Source organism: Helobdella robusta (genome assembly GCF_000326865.2).
Source record: "Helobdella robusta unplaced genomic scaffold HELROscaffold_106, whole genome shotgun sequence".
In the NCBI taxonomy this organism is placed as follows: Eukaryota; Metazoa; Annelida; class Clitellata; order Rhynchobdellida; family Glossiphoniidae; genus Helobdella; species Helobdella robusta.
Genome location: NW_008703599.1, coordinates 176,506 through 195,002, shown reverse-complemented (window position 1 = coordinate 195,002; position 18,497 = coordinate 176,506). Strand labels below are relative to the sequence as shown.

The window sequence follows — 18,497 nt, the reverse complement described above, 5'->3', positions numbered from 1 at the left end:
AGAAGGGGCCGATCGTGATACGGGATCATCTTCTCTTCTTTTGCGCCATCTTGTCGCGCAATTTCGGCAGTAGTTATCTTTTAGGCGGTGTTTACAATCACGACGTAGATGGCCTTTTTCGCCACAAATCCAGCATTGGGGTACACCATGCTGTTGGGGTTCGCGTTTCACAATCACCTTCTGGCAAGAGCATTCTTCATGTACTTGGCGTAGACGTACGTCACTTTTTGATGCTTGCTTTGCCGATTCAAAAGTGAGACTGTGCGCAACGGCATCCTTGAGTTTTCGTTTATCTGACAAGAGAAGGGATTGCTTGAGTTCCGAATCACGAAGGGCTTTGATAAACGTATCCAGGGCAGTTTCGTCTCTGTGCTCGGGGTCTGATGTTGGATACGACAGCAATGTCAACCGTTCGATATCTTGTGCCAGCTGCTGAATGGATTCACCAGATCGTTGCGTTCTGTTTCTAAGTTGAGACCGATAAATCTGCTTCATGTGTTCTTCACCATAACGTAAATCCAACGCGCTAACCAGAACTTCATAGTTGAAGTGGTTCTCCGCCGGAATCGTCTGAAGAACCTCTGCTGCTGAACCTCGCAGGGCCAGTATCAGTGCTGTTGATCGTTCTTTTCCGTTCCAACAGTTACTAGTTGCCGCTGCTTCGAACTGGTTTTTATAAACGTTCCAAGACATCTCTCCGTCAAATGCTGGTACCTTCAAAGTTCTTCCGGATGCGTGATCTAACGGCATGGCCATTTTTTTTGGATTGCTCCAATTCTCGCTTTAATTTGTCTATCTTGTGATCTACCTCAACGGTCTGACGATCAAGTTTCTGCTCGATCATTTCTATTCTTATTGACTGTTCTTCAATCTGTTCTGCCACTTCCAATTTTACGTGTTTTAGCTGGTCCTTGATCTGTTTTAACTCCTCTGTCTGTCGTTCGGACTGTTCCTTGATCTGTTGTTTTAACTCTTCTGTCTGTCGTTCGGACTGTCGTTCGGACTGTTCTTTGATCTGTTTCAACTCCTCTGTCTGTCGTTCGGACTGTCGTTCGGACTGTTCTTTGATCTGTTTTAACTTCTCTGTCTGTTGTTTTAACTCTTCTGTCTGTCGTTCGAGCTGTCGTTCGGACTGTTCTTTGATCTGTTTCATTTCAGTTGACATACTAAGTAGAAGTTCCATCATTTTAGCGGTTGTAAACGTGCCTGTGCTAATTTCATTGTCTTCGTCAGCACCATCAAACTTGAATTCGTCTGGGTTCTTACCTTCGTCAATGAGAGCTTCTCTCAGACGTGCTACTAGTACTTTGTTCTTTTTCTACGAGTAGTAATTCGCTGGTCGAAGATCCCGTGTTCTGACACCAATGTTATAATTCTCGCTGTCGTAACCGATTTACGATGCGACGGGTTCAAATTCTTGATTGAATAAAATATTCCAAACAGTTATTAAACTTTATTTACAGAAGAAATCAACTATTATTAGTTATTAAACTTTATTTACAAAAGAAATCAACTAATCGTTTATTTCTAGTAAATTCAAACTAACGCAACAATTAACTTTTAAATCGTTCAAAATCTATCGCTATGACAACGTCAACAAACAAATCAAATATCGCTTTAAATAATTCACCGAATCGCTATTCACAAAATCACGAATTTCAGTAATCACGAATATCACTAATCACGAATATCATTAATCACGAATATCACTAATCACGAATATCACTAATCACGAATATCACTAATCACAAATATCTTGCGACGTGCGCTTATATACTCTTCGCAAGCGTCGTTTCTAGATTCTTCCCGATGGTCCGATTCCAGCATACTCTAGAACGTTCCAGTCACTAGAACATTCTAGAATACGCTAGAATCTAGTGCGTTCGGTAGCACGGTTATAACATTATGTTAAACAAATTTTAGCAACTGATTTTTTTCTAAGAAGGTTTTATATTAAATTTGATTTGGAAGGTACTAATCTTTTCATCATTTTGTGTATATCTTTAATTATAACAGATTCCATAATTTTTATCAATTAATTAATTTTGAGCATTTTATTGTACATAATAAAATTTTGTTAATAAAAAATTGTTGAAAGATTAAATCGGGAAAAAGAAATGAGTCAGTGCATTTTTGGAGGTTAGTCAAACCCGTACAAAGTTATTTTCTCCTACATATTTTTACACTGTTTGCTTGTCTAAATATTTATATTGTTATTTAAATAAGAAAACTGGTATTTGTATTTGATAAATAATTTGAGTCCAAGTAGTTTACGTTTTATCAGCGACATTTGCCTAGTTAGTCAACGGTTAATACAATTAACTTCAGTATCAGGACTGGATGTGGAAGAGGACTGAACTAACCATTTCTCGGAACTTCTACAAACATGGGGTCCTTCAATAAAATTAAAAAATTTTACTTACAAATGGCCAGAAACTTCTAAATTTAAGCATTACAAAAAGCGTCATTTTGTAAAATATTTAAGAACTCCTCTTCTTCGTTAATCCGAGCCAGTGGATCTCCGAATCTGGTTCTTACTCTTCTGCTAAGTATTTTACCACCGTTTTTACTGCTGATGATAATAGTACTTGTTCACTACCCAGCCGTACTATCATTATATCATTAGATGATATTAATTTCACTCCAGATATAGTTATCAAGACTTCTCAAATTAAAAAGAACAATTTCTATGGGTCCCGATGGAATACCGAACATTCTACTCAAAATGTGTGCTTCTAATCTAGTTGTTCTACTATGCCACATCTTTAACTCATTTTTCAAAGATAACTCAAAACCATTTAAATGGAAAACTGCTATCATCATTCCAGTACATAAAAAAGGTCCAACTAATTATCCCATCAATTATAGACCGATATCTCTTACCTGTTCATCTTGCCGTGTCATGGAAAAAATTGTTAATAAAAATTTATTACCGTATTTGTTAGACAACAACTTAATAACTAATTCTCAACACGGTTTTCTTCCGGATAGATCAACTTCTTAAAGATTCATTGCTTATTCGACAACAAAAGGAAGGCTGTGACAAAATCTGTCTCGATTTTCAGAAAGCATTTGACTCTGCTTCTCATGCCAAGCTTCCTTGTAAACTAAAAACTTACGGCATAACTGGAAACTTACTAGACTGGTTGACTGAATTCCTGCATGAGCGTTCACAAAGAGTCCAGATTCAACATAAACTTTCCCGTTCAGTACCAGTGACAAGTGGTGTTTCTCAAGGCAGCTTTCTCGGACCCATCCTGTTCCTCATTTTTATCAACAATATTGATGATTGTATTTCCCTGCATCTTGTTTCCATGCTGCTTTTTGTGGATGATGTAAAATTGTACTCATGTTCTTCCAACTCAGTTCACTTGCATAAAGCCATCAACAACATTTTTGCTTGAAATAAACAATGGCAACTGCCACTCTCTCCTAACAAATCCTCTCAATGTTTATTACTTCTTTCATCCGGTAAAACATTTGTTAATCAATATGCGGTTGGTCACCGGTGTAATAATCAGCAATCGTTTCAATTTCGGTCGGCACATCAATGACATCACTCAAAGAGCGTCTACACGTGCATACCTAATCACCAAATGTTTTACTTCAAGAGATGAAGACCTTCTCACCAAAGCTTTCTACACATACGTTCGACCATTATTGAAATATTGCTCGTCCGTCTGGAATCCTCACCACAAATACCAAATGACAATGATAGAAAGTGTGCAAAGGAGTTTCACAAAGTTCTTTCCTTCATTTCGCCATCTTCCGTACACAACTCGTCTGTGCTTAATGGGATTACAAATGTTAGAAGATCGCAGACTAATTTCGGACCTATGTTTTGTGTACAAAATGTTAAACAACATTATTAGCGTTGATTTGAATGATCTGTTTTTTTCCCGTGTTCTACCAATCAACTCGTGGACATCCCTACAGACTACTTAAATCTAACTCCCACAGCAACACATCCAGATACTTTTTTGGTAGCAGAATTGTTCAAATATGGAACCCATTGCCTAAGGAGATTGTTTCGTCACCAGCATATTTGATTTTCAAAAACAAAATAACTTTAGTAGACCTCAACCCATTCGTAACTATTGCGTGAATATTGAATATTTCTTTTTCTCTTTGCTATGTCTGCGCATAGGAAATGTGGGTTTTGCTAGGAAGATGCATGGGTTAGCATTTTGACTCTAACTTATCATTAGACTACTTGAATTGTCATTTCTATATGACTGTTAATGTGTGCGTGGATTGTACATTGCTGTTAAATGAAAGGTTTGATTAATTGATTGTTTGATCGATCGTCATGCTGACAATGCAACGTTATTATTATTTTCTTTTATGCTTTTTAATTTCTTGATTACGATTTGATACTTATTTAGTATTGATCTCTTTTTCATTTTCTGCCATTTTGTTTAATTGTAATAGTCTGTTCTTTTTTCTTCTGAACGGAAAATTGGCCTGTGTGGTCTTCTGGCCAGTTGGATAATAAATAAATAAAATAAAAATAGTTTATGTGAATAATTAACAAGCATTCATTTGGCATGTTATCTCAGGCTGTCTGCAAGATGTCACGCTGCGTTTTCTAGCACGTGGAGTATTATTAAAAGTTTTTACATAAATCTAAATTACTTCATGAAAGAACTTAGGCATTTGAATGAAAAAGAGATCCAAATAACACGGAAAATTACGCTTGTCTATTCAATAGATACGTCAATTTAATGAAAGCTAATTTAAACTAAGTAAGCTAAATTATGCAATTTATTACTAACAATGAAACTAATTTGAACGCAAAGTTATAAATTTAATACTGGGCCGATATTACAAAGTGTTATATTAACTTTGTAAACTAAACTATACAATTTATTACTAACGTTATCTACAAGAAACATTTGGACACAAAATTAGTAATCGACTAAGGTGTCGAAATTACAATGTGCTATATTAAAGACCTGCGTTAACAAAGATTCCAGTTGCTATATATGACTAACTTCTGAACGCTGTTCATAAATTCAGTGTTTGTTAATAATCTTTAGTTCAAAATATTATATTTTTTAGGTGACATCAAAAGTATTTCTAGTAAATATAATTCATGGATAACAACGAAAATTTTGGAGGTGAGGAAGAGATGATCTCAAAAACTAAAAGAGAGGAGAGAGTGGCGGTAACAAGCAACGGTAACATTTCCGATGAAATTTTAGAGCAGTTCCTGAAAATCAGAGATCCTGATCACAAATTTGATGAACAAAAAATAAAAGCACACAAAGAAGAGATCGAAAAACAGAGAAAATTGTATTTTATTGGAAACACTCCAGAAATTGTTACGGAGAATCCGTTAGGAAAAAGCAACGAATCTCTACATATGGATGCTACTGAAAAAGATAGTGTTGTTGGACCGGAGCCTCCAGCTTGTTCATCAATGGAGAATGACAGTAAAACTGTTGATGATAATATGAGAGACTTCTACGATGAATATTCACGAAATATTCAATCTTATAGCGCTCGAATGAAAAGCTACACTGGTGACATGAAAAAGAACAAGCGTCGCTTTCAAAAATACATGGATCTTGTGAACAAATACATAAAATCCATGCAATGTTACGTAAACTATTTGCTTAAAAATGATTCATGTTCTAAAATATGTCCCAATAAGTCTATCTACTCCAAACGTTATCGTCCTTATTGAAAATTATTAAATTACTACCATTCATGTTACATTTATTTTTATAATCAACGAATTATTTTTGTTCCCATTAAAAATTAAAGTTGATGAAGTCTTTCAATAGTTTTCAGAACATTATGTATCAATCTGAGTATTTTAATTTTGATGAAAATCTTTTTGACTTTAACAAACATCTTTTGCTAAAAAAATTTTAACACCGAAACGTTAACAATTAAATCTACGTAGTTATTTTTCAATTTTGAAATTGTTTTAAAGATATTCCATTGCGATTACATTTATAAAATATGAAATGTAAACTAGTTTTTTTTCAAAACTAGCATGATAACATTTGTTTCATTCGGATAAGTTTCAAATTTCGACAACAAATTAACCGCTTATAACTAACGTTTTTAAGAACAAATTAGGTTCACCGTATACGTTTAAGTTCATATTAAGAGGCCGAACATTTGTGCAGTATTAAGGAGTGCAGTTCATATTCAGTAACATAGATTTAAGATAAAACGCGATTAAATTTGCAAAATTTTGGTAAAATTGAATTTATTTTTTTCAATGAAACCTGACAACTCCAAGAAGAATATGAAGAGCACCTCACAAATAACCGTTGGAGACTCCATTAGTTATCCCTGAATTCAATTCTCATAAATTAAACTGTTCTACTCCATTAAATGAGAATAATATTATAATCACTATAGTTTTGTGTTTCTAAACAGTTGTGATTTCTTGATTGTATTATCGAGTTAATTGAAATATTAGGGCTCTCACGATAAAAATCCGCAAAATGTTAAGTTCGAGGGGCCAGCAACTTTTTGAATCAATCTGAGTATTTTAATTTTCATGAAAATCCTTTTGACTTTAACAAACATCTTTTGCTAAAAAAATTTTAAAGGTTGGCAAAAAAATTTCAATTCGAAAATAATTATTAAACTCCGCTTCTTTGTTAATCCTGAGTCATAAAATTGTCGCGAAATTGTAATTAATCTCGGAGTAGTATCTTCAACTGACAAATAAAACGGATGCTACCATTTCAAATCATTTTCAAACACACGATCGTTCAAGCTAATAATTGAACGGCAAGCTAATGAAGTCAGGTCTGCTTTGTAGATGATTTGTTCGTGTTTACATTATTGAGTGAATCAGTGCAAGTATGTGTGATCATTAAGTGCTCCACGACGAACATCGTAACATTCTACTCGGAACAACTTCGCCTTCAAACGAAGTTTGTGCCTTTGTTTACAACTGAATGCTGATGAAGATAATTTGAACGGCCTAATTATCATCGACATTCTAATTCGACCATTTAATTTTGTTATTGAATTTGAGGCTATCATTCTACAGATATTTTGCAATTGCCTCTTGGTTTATATAAACTTTAAGAAGTGTTCAGTTAAGTTAATATAATGAAATTGAAGCTACATCGTTACGTTTATGTATTGAAATATTCTAACGTTCAAATAATGATTAAAACAAAACAATGCAAGAAAATATGTTGAAACATCTCACACATGGGATATCCTTGAAAGTGTATTGTGCTGATACATGATGCTGAACTCAGATGACAGATGATATACCAATCGGACCATACTTTTCTGTTGACATGGTTTTTGGAAAATTGAATAAAAATCACAAAATTTAAATTGTTTTTTTTTTCTATATACACCCTTTACTTTTTAAAACGAAAAAAATGAAAATACCAAACGGACATACACACACACGCACGCACAATATTTGTCTAAGATACATACATACAGACATATAATCTTGGCTTCATGATTGATTCAGGTTTGTCAATGAAACAACACATTAAGAAGCTCTCAGCCGAATGCATGTTTCAAATCAGGAAAATCAATCAAATTCGACGATCCCTAGATACATCCACATTACAGACGTTGGTTCATGCATTTGTGCACTCACGCGTCGACTATTGCAACAGTTTGTTTTATGATTTACCTGATCGATCCATGGCTATACTTCAATCAATACAGAATCGAGCCGCAAAAGTTGTTGTTGGAGCTCTAAAATACGACCATGTGTCTCCAATATTGAAGAAACTTCATTGGCTAACCGTCGACAAAAGAGTGTTGTTCAAAATTTCAACACTTGTCTACAAGTCTATCAACGGTCTAGCTCCATCTTATTTGTCTGACTGGTTCAAAAAGAGACCTTCAAAAGCATCTGGAGCACACTTGAGATCCGATGTTTCAAGCCTGCTGTTGATTCCAACAACGAGTTTCCGATCGGCTCTCGTAACATTGCTGTTTCTGGACCAACTGTTTGGAACAACCTGCCTGCTGCTCTCAGAAATCCGGACCTAAACCTGCGTGATTTCAAGAAGGAACTGAAAACTCATTTATTTTCATTGTGATGCATTATTGATCGATTCTTTCTGTTTAGTCGACATGTTCTAAATATTATTTCGTATTTTCGTTATATTGAATCGATTACTTTTCTGTTTATGACCAAATTTTAATCTTAATTCTGTAGGATGCATTATGATTTCTCGTTTGTTATTCCAATTATGTTGTTAAATTCAGTTTTTGTTAGATAGCGCTTTTGAGATTCGTTTAATTAGCGCTTCATAAATGTTTCAATAATAATAATATATACATACATACATATAAATGAGGCAAGTGTGAATTTTTGCAGTGCGGAAACTTTTCTCTGTTCGAATACCAGCAAACGCCGCCGCCAGCCTATGACTCGCCTCCTTACAAATGTTTATCTCCGGGTCGGAAAACACGGACCGGGCGGGAGTGCTTTCGCGCCCTGCTTGCCAGTCGGTCATCCGGCCTTACTCACCGCTAACAAGTCTTCTTCATACATGTTTTATATGTCGAGCAAGACAAACAAAAAATAACTGAAATAAATTTATTACAAAAAGAAAGAAAATAAACTTACACTGCCAAATAAATGTTTTCCAAATGTTTCAAACTAAATAATAAATTAAATTAAAATTGAATATTTTAAAATCAAATCAAAACAGCAACAGAGCAGCAGTAACAAAATTCAGAAAAATGAAACCGCAGGACAATATCACCAATTACCAAAATGACTGAAACATAACACGCCGGGAACCGAACTTATCCATAAACAACACCGAAACCTCTACCAAAATCTAACTCAAAAACTAAAACAACTTATACATCCATTAACACGAGCATTCATACACTTTCAAATATACTCAATATACTCTCACCATACTATTCACATAAAACCCATTCACATAACATTCCACCTGCATGCATACAAAACCAGTTTATACAACGTTTTACCAGCATGCATACAAGACCACCAAGACCACTCCATACAACAAGCGCGCCAAACCAAACAACACACACACACACCACACACACATACATATATATATATATATATATATATATATCAATTTCATGGTTTATAAGTTTGTTTACAATGAATTTCTTAACTTTAACATGGATTTTTTTCTCCTATATATTACATATCATATACTATATTTATATTACTCATCTGGCTATACATTTTAATCATACTTACATTATTATCCAATCTTGAAGTTCACTAAAATCAGAACAGTATGAGATTAAAACTGCTTCAACTGCGTCTTTTAATATTTTTATACAAATGCTTCTGCCAAAACTTTCATGGTCTAAAATCTTCATCAAAAAGATGAGTTTTTCTTGAAATCTTTTTATCATTGAACAAATTGACATTTTTTTTCATTTTTGAACAGCGTGCTCAAGAGCTATGTTTTGAAAATGCTTCAAGACGTCGAAAAATTGTCTAATTCTTTTTCATTTTTTGAAATAATTCAGTTGAGGAAGAGAATTGTATTTATTTGAAATACCGCAAGTTTGCACAGTTTTGGCACTAAGTACTTTGACAAAACTCATCATTACCTTGCAACAATTTTTCAAAAGTTGTATAACTTATATACCAAGAACACAACTCCATCAGCTTGAAATTAAGTTTATCAAAAGAATCAACAATTATTTCTAAAATTGAAAATGACAGCATAACATCAGCACGTCAGCACAGCATTACCACTTTAACACAACAACAAACCAACACAAAAACACTACTGAAAACCATAAAAACACAAAAGAACGGGTCATTCACACCCAGCGTCAACACAGTACTATTTCGGTATATTTAAATTTCAATTTAACCTTGCAATCAAGATTTTTAACAGAACCAAGCCAGCCTGAAGAAGACCTCATATTTTGAAATATCACGTACAAACATGACTATTGTTATACAAAGTAAATAACAGTTTTATAGTAAAACAGAAATAAACGTTATTTTTTATGTTCACAAAGTTGATATTTGAAAAAATATGATTAATAAAGACAATGATGATTCTGTTCAGCGTCGGTTTTTCGACACATCTTCAATCAATCACAGAGAAGAAGATACCAAATGGCAATTGAGACACTTAGTTTTTTTTTATAAAACATTATACAGACTCGACTGATGAATATTTTTTCAGAAAAAAAATTTGTTTTATACACAAAACCTACAAGGAGTATTCGCCCATATTTATACACAATGACACACTTACTAACATTCACACATACATATTTACATACATGCATACATACTCACATACATACACAAGCTTACACATGCAATCACACGCACGCAAGCTCGCACGCACACACACGCACACACAAACATGCAGACATACGTAGTTAAACAATTAGCAACATAAACATTGATGAACGCATGACTCTATTGACACACGCAAGCGTCAGACAATGTACGTGATGATTCCACAAATAAACACTCCGTCATCTGCACTATTAATTGCACTTTCACGCACAATTGAACTCTGGCATATTCATACAGATAGCAACAATAATGTTCAATAAATGCTTACTTCCCAATAAACAATTCGAGTGTGCGTGTGTCTCAGTGTGTGTGTGTGTGTGTGTGTTTTGTTTGCATGAGTATTTATAAGTGTGAAAATTATTTTTATTATTTTTTACATGATGTTTTCATAAAAACTGAATTTATAATTGTAAATTTAAAAAGCAAATTAACAAAAGTCAGAATTATATTTGCAGCAGTGCACAAATGAATCACTATGTAATGCATTGTGAAATGTTACTCAAGTAATTAATTAGTGCGGTTGTGTGTTAAAATATTGCTGTTCATGTGCAGAAAGCGATATAGACAAAGTTGTTGTCTATTTACCAGTGAAGGGTTGAATGAATGAATGAATGAATGAATGAATGAATGAATGAATGAATGAATGAATGAATGAATGAATGAATGAATGAATGAATGAATGAATGAATGAATGAATGAATGAATGAATGAATGAATGAATGAATGAATGAATGAATGAATGAATGAATGAATGAATGAATGAATGAATGAATGAATGAATGAATGAATGAATGAATGAATGAATGAATGAATGAATGAATGAATGAATGAATGAATGGGTAGATGGATGAATGAATGGATTGATGAATGAATGAATGAATAAATAAATAGATGAATGAGTGAGAGATTGATTAAGTGAATGAATGATAGAATGTTTAAATGAAAGATTGACGGAATGAATGTATGATCGAAGAATGGTCATTTAATTGATGTGGTATCCTTTGGCGCCTGTGGGCTATGCGATTAAATGGAATGAAATTATAAAATTATTTTATATTAAACAAAAACATTACAATAAATTAAAATTAATAATAATAATAAAAAAATTATAATTAATATTAAACAATCCTTTCACTACACTTCTTAGAACTCTGATAATGCTTCTGGCCTCTTCAGTTCATGTCATCTACATTAAAGAATAGATTTAACAGCTACACCATTCCTTCTCACCTCACTTATTCTTTGTTAGGGGTATCCATGGCTGGCCAGAAGTAGGGCGGAATCAAGGCAGAGTAGAAAGGGCACTGTCCTTGGGTATTCACTAATAAGAGACCTCACACGAATTATAATGTAGCTTAAATATAGTTTGATTCAACCACAGTTAATTATCTTTTAAATTGTAGTTCATAAGAGTTTAAAACAAAAAATAGACATCAAAAAATAAATTTTTGTCTTAAACAAGGACTAGAATGCGATGTAAACAATATTTTGAAGTGTTTTATCAGCAGGGAAACTTTTGTATCTGTATTCAGTTTCATCTGTATGGCTCGTTTATAATTTCGCTTTACATGCCGCATGCAGTTCATATACTTCACATTTCTTGTAATAATTAACGATAACATCTTCATCGTCATCATAATCATCGTAGTCATCATCATCATCATCATTGTATTCGTCACCGTCATCATCATCTTCATCATCATCATCAACATTCTCACAATCACCACCAACGTCATCATCATCCTCACCATCCTCATCATTACCTTCGTATTTAACAACAACGAAAATATCATTATCATCAATAATAACAACAAAAACATCATCATCATCATCAACGAAAACATCATCACCGACACCTGCTAGTTAGATTCCAGTTAGCAACAGCATTCAGCCTCCAGTTCCATACTTTTAGACTCCGCCCACCTCTTAACTTTCAACCAATCAATGAGTTCCTACTAAAATTTACTAATTGCTTTTTTAACCAATTAAAGGAGCGGAATAACTTAATGATGATGATTTTGGAGATGGAGATATATGTTATTAGCAGTTTAATTGAAATCGTTCATCTAAAAGTCTACGTTTACTGTGATAGGCATCATTTTTTTATTTCATCTCTCATAAACTTGAATGATTGCCTGGGTTTGCATTTGTGGAAATTAAGAATTCAACACTTGGAATGAATGAATTGATTACAATTTATAACAAAAAATAACTTTAACCTTTAATAAATTCTGCTAGATTGACAAAAATCACTTTAGCTAATTAAATAAAAATCAAAACAAGTTCATATCAAAGTGTTTCAGAAATATGTTGCTGTTAACGTAAGGCTTTGTGGATAACAAATACTCATTGTATTGGAGAGGTAAATTAATTTTTTAGTAGAGCATTAGTTATTTCTCACTTGATTTCTTAATTAGTTTTTCATTTTTCAAACAATTTAATCACTAAACCTCTTATGTTATTCTTATGAATTATAAACTAATGCGAAATTGAATTCAACATTCATCTTTACTGACACTTTGAATCTATCATTTAAGTAAAAAAAAATTGCGAGTTGAAAGATTAAGCCGCAAATAGGCACATCGTTCAAAAATTTGCACAGCGTCACACTGAAACATTCTACACCATGGCACAGTCATTAAAAATCCACATCATGGTCGTACAGGAGCGTTTGTTTGGCACATACCCACTGGACATAGATTACTATGTAGATGACTGTTGAAAGGATAACAAAAACACCCATTTTAGACTAACTTTGCTGGGACACAATTCTTTTCAATCATATTCAAAGATATTTACACTATTTTGAGATGTGTTGTGTTTTCATTATTGTCACTGTCAATATTATTACAGTTGGTGACTTAATTATAGCCTCATGCCTGCTGAACGATTGCGGATTATTGCGCGCTATAAAAATGTACGAAAAATCACCTGATTTTATCTGGCTGTTGTTGTTTCAAAATTACGCGGGAAAATGAATGGTCCGCTGATACGAACGTTTATCGTTACATAACATCACGTCAGCGACAAACACAACACGGCCGTGCGATTGAGAATTTTTGCTAGAAAAATTTTAACGCATTTGCTTGCAACTGATACAATAAAATTTATTACTTCAAATTAATTAATCAATTTCTTTATTACCTAATTCTATACTAATATAATCTGAGACTGTTTCAGAACTCTAAATACTATTCAAATGTAATTAATTTATCTTAAATCGCAAACAAATTATGAAAAAATTTTACATAGAAATAGAAATGCTCTGTGAGTAACGATGTTTTCGAGACATGAATGCACTGAAAAAACAAATTCAATACTCCTTAAACGTTCTCATTCCATGCATTTGTATCACTTTCTCTCATACAAAGCTTCTACTCGATGCTATTACCACTACCACTACTACTACCACTACTACTACCACTACTACTACCACTACTACTACTACTACTACTACTACTACCACTTCTACAACTACTAATGCTTACTACTACTACTACTACTATCACTACTACTACTACTACTACTACTACTACTACTACTACTACTACCACTTCTACAACTACTAATGCTACTACTACTACTACTACTACTACTACTACTACTACTACTACTACTACTACTACTATTACTACTACTACTACTACTACTACCACTTCTACAACTACTAATGCTACTACTACTACTACTACTACTACTACTACTACTACTACTACTACTACTACTACTATTACTACTACTACTACTACTACTACCACTTCTACAACTACTAATGCTACTGCTGCTGCTGCTACTACTACTACTACAACGACGAAAACTTCTACATATGGTTGGATTACTTTGTACACATTGAAACCATTTCAAACTTGAAAACTTGAACAAAATTATGCCATAACCAAAAAAGACCTGGTAATTTCAGTTTTTGCTCGTCATCAAAACTTGGTCTCATCATCAGCAATCATGTCTAGACCCCTCATCGAATAGTACTTTTACTAATAGTATAGTAATATATTCGCTACTATCATTACTGCTATTACTACATTCGCTGGTTCAATCAAGTACCGTTACTACTACTACAACTACTTATCCTTGGTAGACTCAACAGGATTGATGAAGACGTAGTTGTTCCACTATTGTTATTATTACTTCCATCAATTATCCGCTCCTACTATCATTCTACTACTACAACCAATATTAATGCAATCTATCATTATTATTATTATTATTATTATTATTATTATTATTATTATTACTGCTGCTGCTGGTGATACTAAGATCGCAGAATTTGTAGGATCGCAGACGTGTCTCCAGTGGCTGAATGTGTTCCGATGTTGTTGACAATCGTTAAACCTACCTACCCCTCTACTGTGCGTATCCGGTGGTCAAGTGGTCCAACCCAACCGACTGCAGGTCGATCCTTGGCAGCTTTATAGCTAGATGCATGGTGGTCGTACGATTGGCAAGATATGTAGCAGCCAAAAATAGCGAGGCAACGTCTGACTTAAAGCCCGGAGTCTGTCGACTGTTGTGGAACTGCTGCTAGCGATGAAACTAACAATGTTTCATCATCTCAAACTTTTTCATTCATCTTCCTCATCATTAACGTTGTCGTCATTGTAATAAAAGAGTATAAATAAAAAGATAATATTAAAAAATATGAAGAAAAAAGAGTTGGAAGAATATTAATGAAAATAAAAATAAAATATTAATAATAGTACCAGGAAAATTATGGGAATATTGTTTGTTAAAAATATCAATAGCAACCTAATCTTCAGTTACATCATGTCAAATTTTTTAATTCATCTTGCATACTCATTGTTCATCATCATCATCACCGTCATCATTGTCATCATCACCATCATTATCATATTCATCCCCATAATTATCATAACCATCATCACTATCAGCACAACAACCATCATCATCATCGCAACCACCGACTCCCATCTTCCTGACCCCAGCTGACCTCAGCCACCTGCCACCACTTATCACGCAGTTATATATTTATTTTTATTTCTTATATATATATCTCATTTGTTTCCATTGGACTTGTTTATATTCATCCTTTATGCATTTTAGTTATTTGCGCGTAAAAATTCTCTTGCGTGTGTGTAGTACGCGTTTTATTCAAATTGTTATTATTGATTATAATTAGAACTTGTAATTGATTACATTCCAAACTTGTAATTAATTAAATTATCAACTTGTAATTAATTACATTCCAAACTTGTAATTAATTAAATTATCAACTTGTAATTAATTACATTCCAAACTTGTAATTAACTAAATTATCAACTTGTATTTGATTACATTTTCATATTCTTGTAAATGTTTCGTGTACCAAATAGATGTAACTATGTGATTGAAAACACACGCCAGCATTAGGTGTTGAGTTTGACAATAGAACGAAAAATTAACATACCTGTTTAAAATTTTGAAAAAAACGCATGAAAGCAGGCCTGCAGGGCTGTGCAAGAAACTAAAATAACGTTGTATGTGTGTATATATAAGTATAGCTGGTAGTTAATTATTAACTAAGGATAAATAATAGAATTAAAAAATTGAAATTTTTAACTAATTATGTACACAAGTCATTCGAAATGAACTTTTTCAATGATTTAAATATTTTACACATAAAGGTTAAATTGCTTTTAGCAAATAGTTTACAACTAAAATGCTAGGTCAATTTTGTTTTTGTGGTTCAAACTCTGAAAATTATATGTTGATATTTTTGTCTGCAAAATGAGGAAGTTATTTTGCGTCTATTGTAACTAAAATTTTTTGAATGATTGGCTATAATTTTATTTTCTGAAAATTTTCACAGACACAAAACTCAACTCTTAGCAGACAATTTTTACAGGATTTTCTTTTAATTTCGAAAAGATATTCTGCTAACATTCAGTCGTCTGCATCAAAAATTTAACAGCTGCTAAGAGGAATTAAATTTTTATGGAAAGGAAAAACGTTTATTAATTTCGTTCGCATTGTTAAGATTGTAGTGATGTTGTGATCGCTTCAAATTGCCACAACATTACAGACCAGAACAAGCGAAAGCAACCAGTATGTCCTTACACAATCCGACAAACCGCAGTTCATTCAACGTAGTCTGCCAATTCAACAACAGTTATCTCAATAGTGGCTGCAGCGTTAACAACAACACAACAGCCAACCTCAGCGCTGATAACCACAACAACAACTGTGAATATCAACCTTCTCAGAACAATTTCAACAAAATTAACAATAAGCTTGCAGGGAAAGCTACATATTGCAATAACTTATATGACAGCAACAACAATTCCTTCGTCGCATGCTCTCCATCTTGCGATTCATCATCTTCAACAAATTCATCTTACGACATACTGAATGGTAACATTGGACTGACCAATTTTTCGGCTGACATCAATTGCAACAACTGGCCTCAAAATGATTTCAACAGCCACAACTACAACTACGACGAAATTACAACCACCTTCATTGCCTCCTTCAAACGACATGGCTACAGAAATGAGACCTTGGAAGATAACTTCTTACATCTGTCAACATTTGATGGGAGCGACACCCCGAAGGCAGATGTCAACGCATTCCTAGACAAATCGTCGTTGAGTTATTTGCACGGAAACATTGGGGACTCCTCAGCATGCATCGACAACTTTTTCAACTCGTCTCCAAACGGAGCAGCTTCAATTTCACAATTCAACTACAACACCAACACCACCAACAACAACAACTACTACACTGGTAACAACCAGCAACAACAAAACTTCTACACATATCCACAACCAGCCAAGCAGCACTATCATCAAAACTATCAGCCATTGAAACAAATTCCACAACTGCAAAAACAAAAAACCCAAAAGCACCAACAGCAATTCAAGCAACAATCGACTGTTCAAAAGCCAGAAATTAAACTGAGACGAACGGCAAACGCCCGAGAGAGAGATCGAACCTACAACGTTAACAATGCCTTTCACCATTTGCGATCCATCATACCCACTGAGCCAGCTGATCGAAAGCTATCGAAGATTGAAACTATCAGGTATAATTTTCATTAATCTTTTTATAGTTAATTTTGAATGAATGTTTTTTAATTAGTGTGAAAGTTCATTAAACCAAAGAAGTGTATATAATCATAATGAAACCAATAGCTATATATTTAAGCATAATGCATTTTACATACTTATATTAGAAACACCCAAACCTAACTAAACTACACACACACACACATATACGCACACACAGACACACACACAAACACACACACTTACACAGATACACAGAACACACACACATCTACTTGATGCAAACTAACCTCATTACATTGCCAGTCAAACCCCTTTTACAAATAACACTGATAACACACGCACACTCACGTAAACAGCTTAAACACACAAACCCCCGAAACAGACTGGCCACCAGCTACATCGCTCACCTTCACACCGTCATCAACACCGACCTTCACCTGCACCAACAACCATGCGTCAGAATCAGGGGCTCACTGACCAGACTCCTGAAAATGAGAAAACTTGTCAACCTTGACCTCGAGAAAGATGGTCACGTGATCAAGCAGCTGATGAGTGGTGCCTGTGAAGGCGTTGACGATGGTGGGGACAATGGGCCGACCATCATCTGCACGTTCTGCCTCAGCGCTTCAAAGGCCCATTCAAATGGGGTTACGTTCTGATAGTACGGAGTTATCAAGCTGAATGCCTCTCGAATTGGCAGCGGAATAGGTTGAATGTAACGTTCGCTACTAACGCATCATCATTAATTGCTGAGTTTATGACGAAGATAACAATAAACGACTATTTTAAAGATATTTTTTATTTTGAGAAACACTTGACAACGTACTTGTTAGAATTTTTTCTTTCAAAAATTTGTGAAATCTTGAATGATCTAATACAATTGTTTTATAAAAAAAATTGACAACGTTTCTTTGATACCTAATAAAGTAAAAAAAAAATATATAATGGATGCTATCGCGACAAAATTTAATGTTTGCACCAGAAAATTTGACCTAAAAAGATTGAACGAATCTAATCATCTGAACGTCAGTAAATTTATTTGTGTGAAGAAATAAAATTGTATCTACATCAAAATGAAGGGAGGAGATAAGATATTTGTCAAGTAGGTAGGCATTTCGATTTCTAATCCGACGTTGTTTCACACTGCCATGGTAGCACTCTTTAACTTTGCCAGCACCAATCCAACGCATTTTTATTTCTAG

The 18,497-nt window shown here is 33.9% G+C and overlaps 3 protein-coding genes across 3 annotated transcripts in view; 2 read left to right on the top strand and 1 right to left on the bottom strand.

Annotated features, from left to right (window-relative positions):
* HELRODRAFT_183398 (hypothetical protein) overlaps nt 1-2,366 on the bottom strand; it is a gene marked incomplete at both ends in the record, with an annotated part of 5,687 nt that extends 3,321 nt beyond the window's left edge. Inside the window, 3 exons of the mRNA XM_009012430.1 lie at nt 22-707; nt 823-1,318; nt 2,364-2,366. Of these exons, the coding sequence (XP_009010678.1) occupies nt 22-707; nt 823-1,318; nt 2,364-2,366 (1,185 nt within the window). The remainder of the gene's footprint in view (nt 1-21; nt 708-822; nt 1,319-2,363) is intronic.
* Nucleotides 2,367-5,095: 2,729 nt separating this feature from the next.
* Nucleotides 5,096-5,689, top strand: HELRODRAFT_183397 (hypothetical protein; the record flags this gene model as incomplete). Its single annotated transcript, XM_009012429.1, has 1 exon — nt 5,096-5,689. One exon carries the CDS (start codon nt 5,096-5,098, stop codon nt 5,687-5,689), a length of 594 nt encoding a protein of 197 aa, XP_009010677.1.
* An 11,486-nt stretch (nt 5,690-17,175) lies between these two features.
* Nucleotides 17,176-17,954, top strand: HELRODRAFT_91618 (hypothetical protein; the record flags this gene model as incomplete). Its single annotated transcript, XM_009012428.1, has 3 exons — nt 17,176-17,309; nt 17,678-17,750; nt 17,841-17,954. Coding segments are annotated over 3 exons (321 nt in total), but the record flags the coding sequence as incomplete, so codon positions are not given.
* Nucleotides 17,955-18,497: the final 543 nt, after the last annotated feature.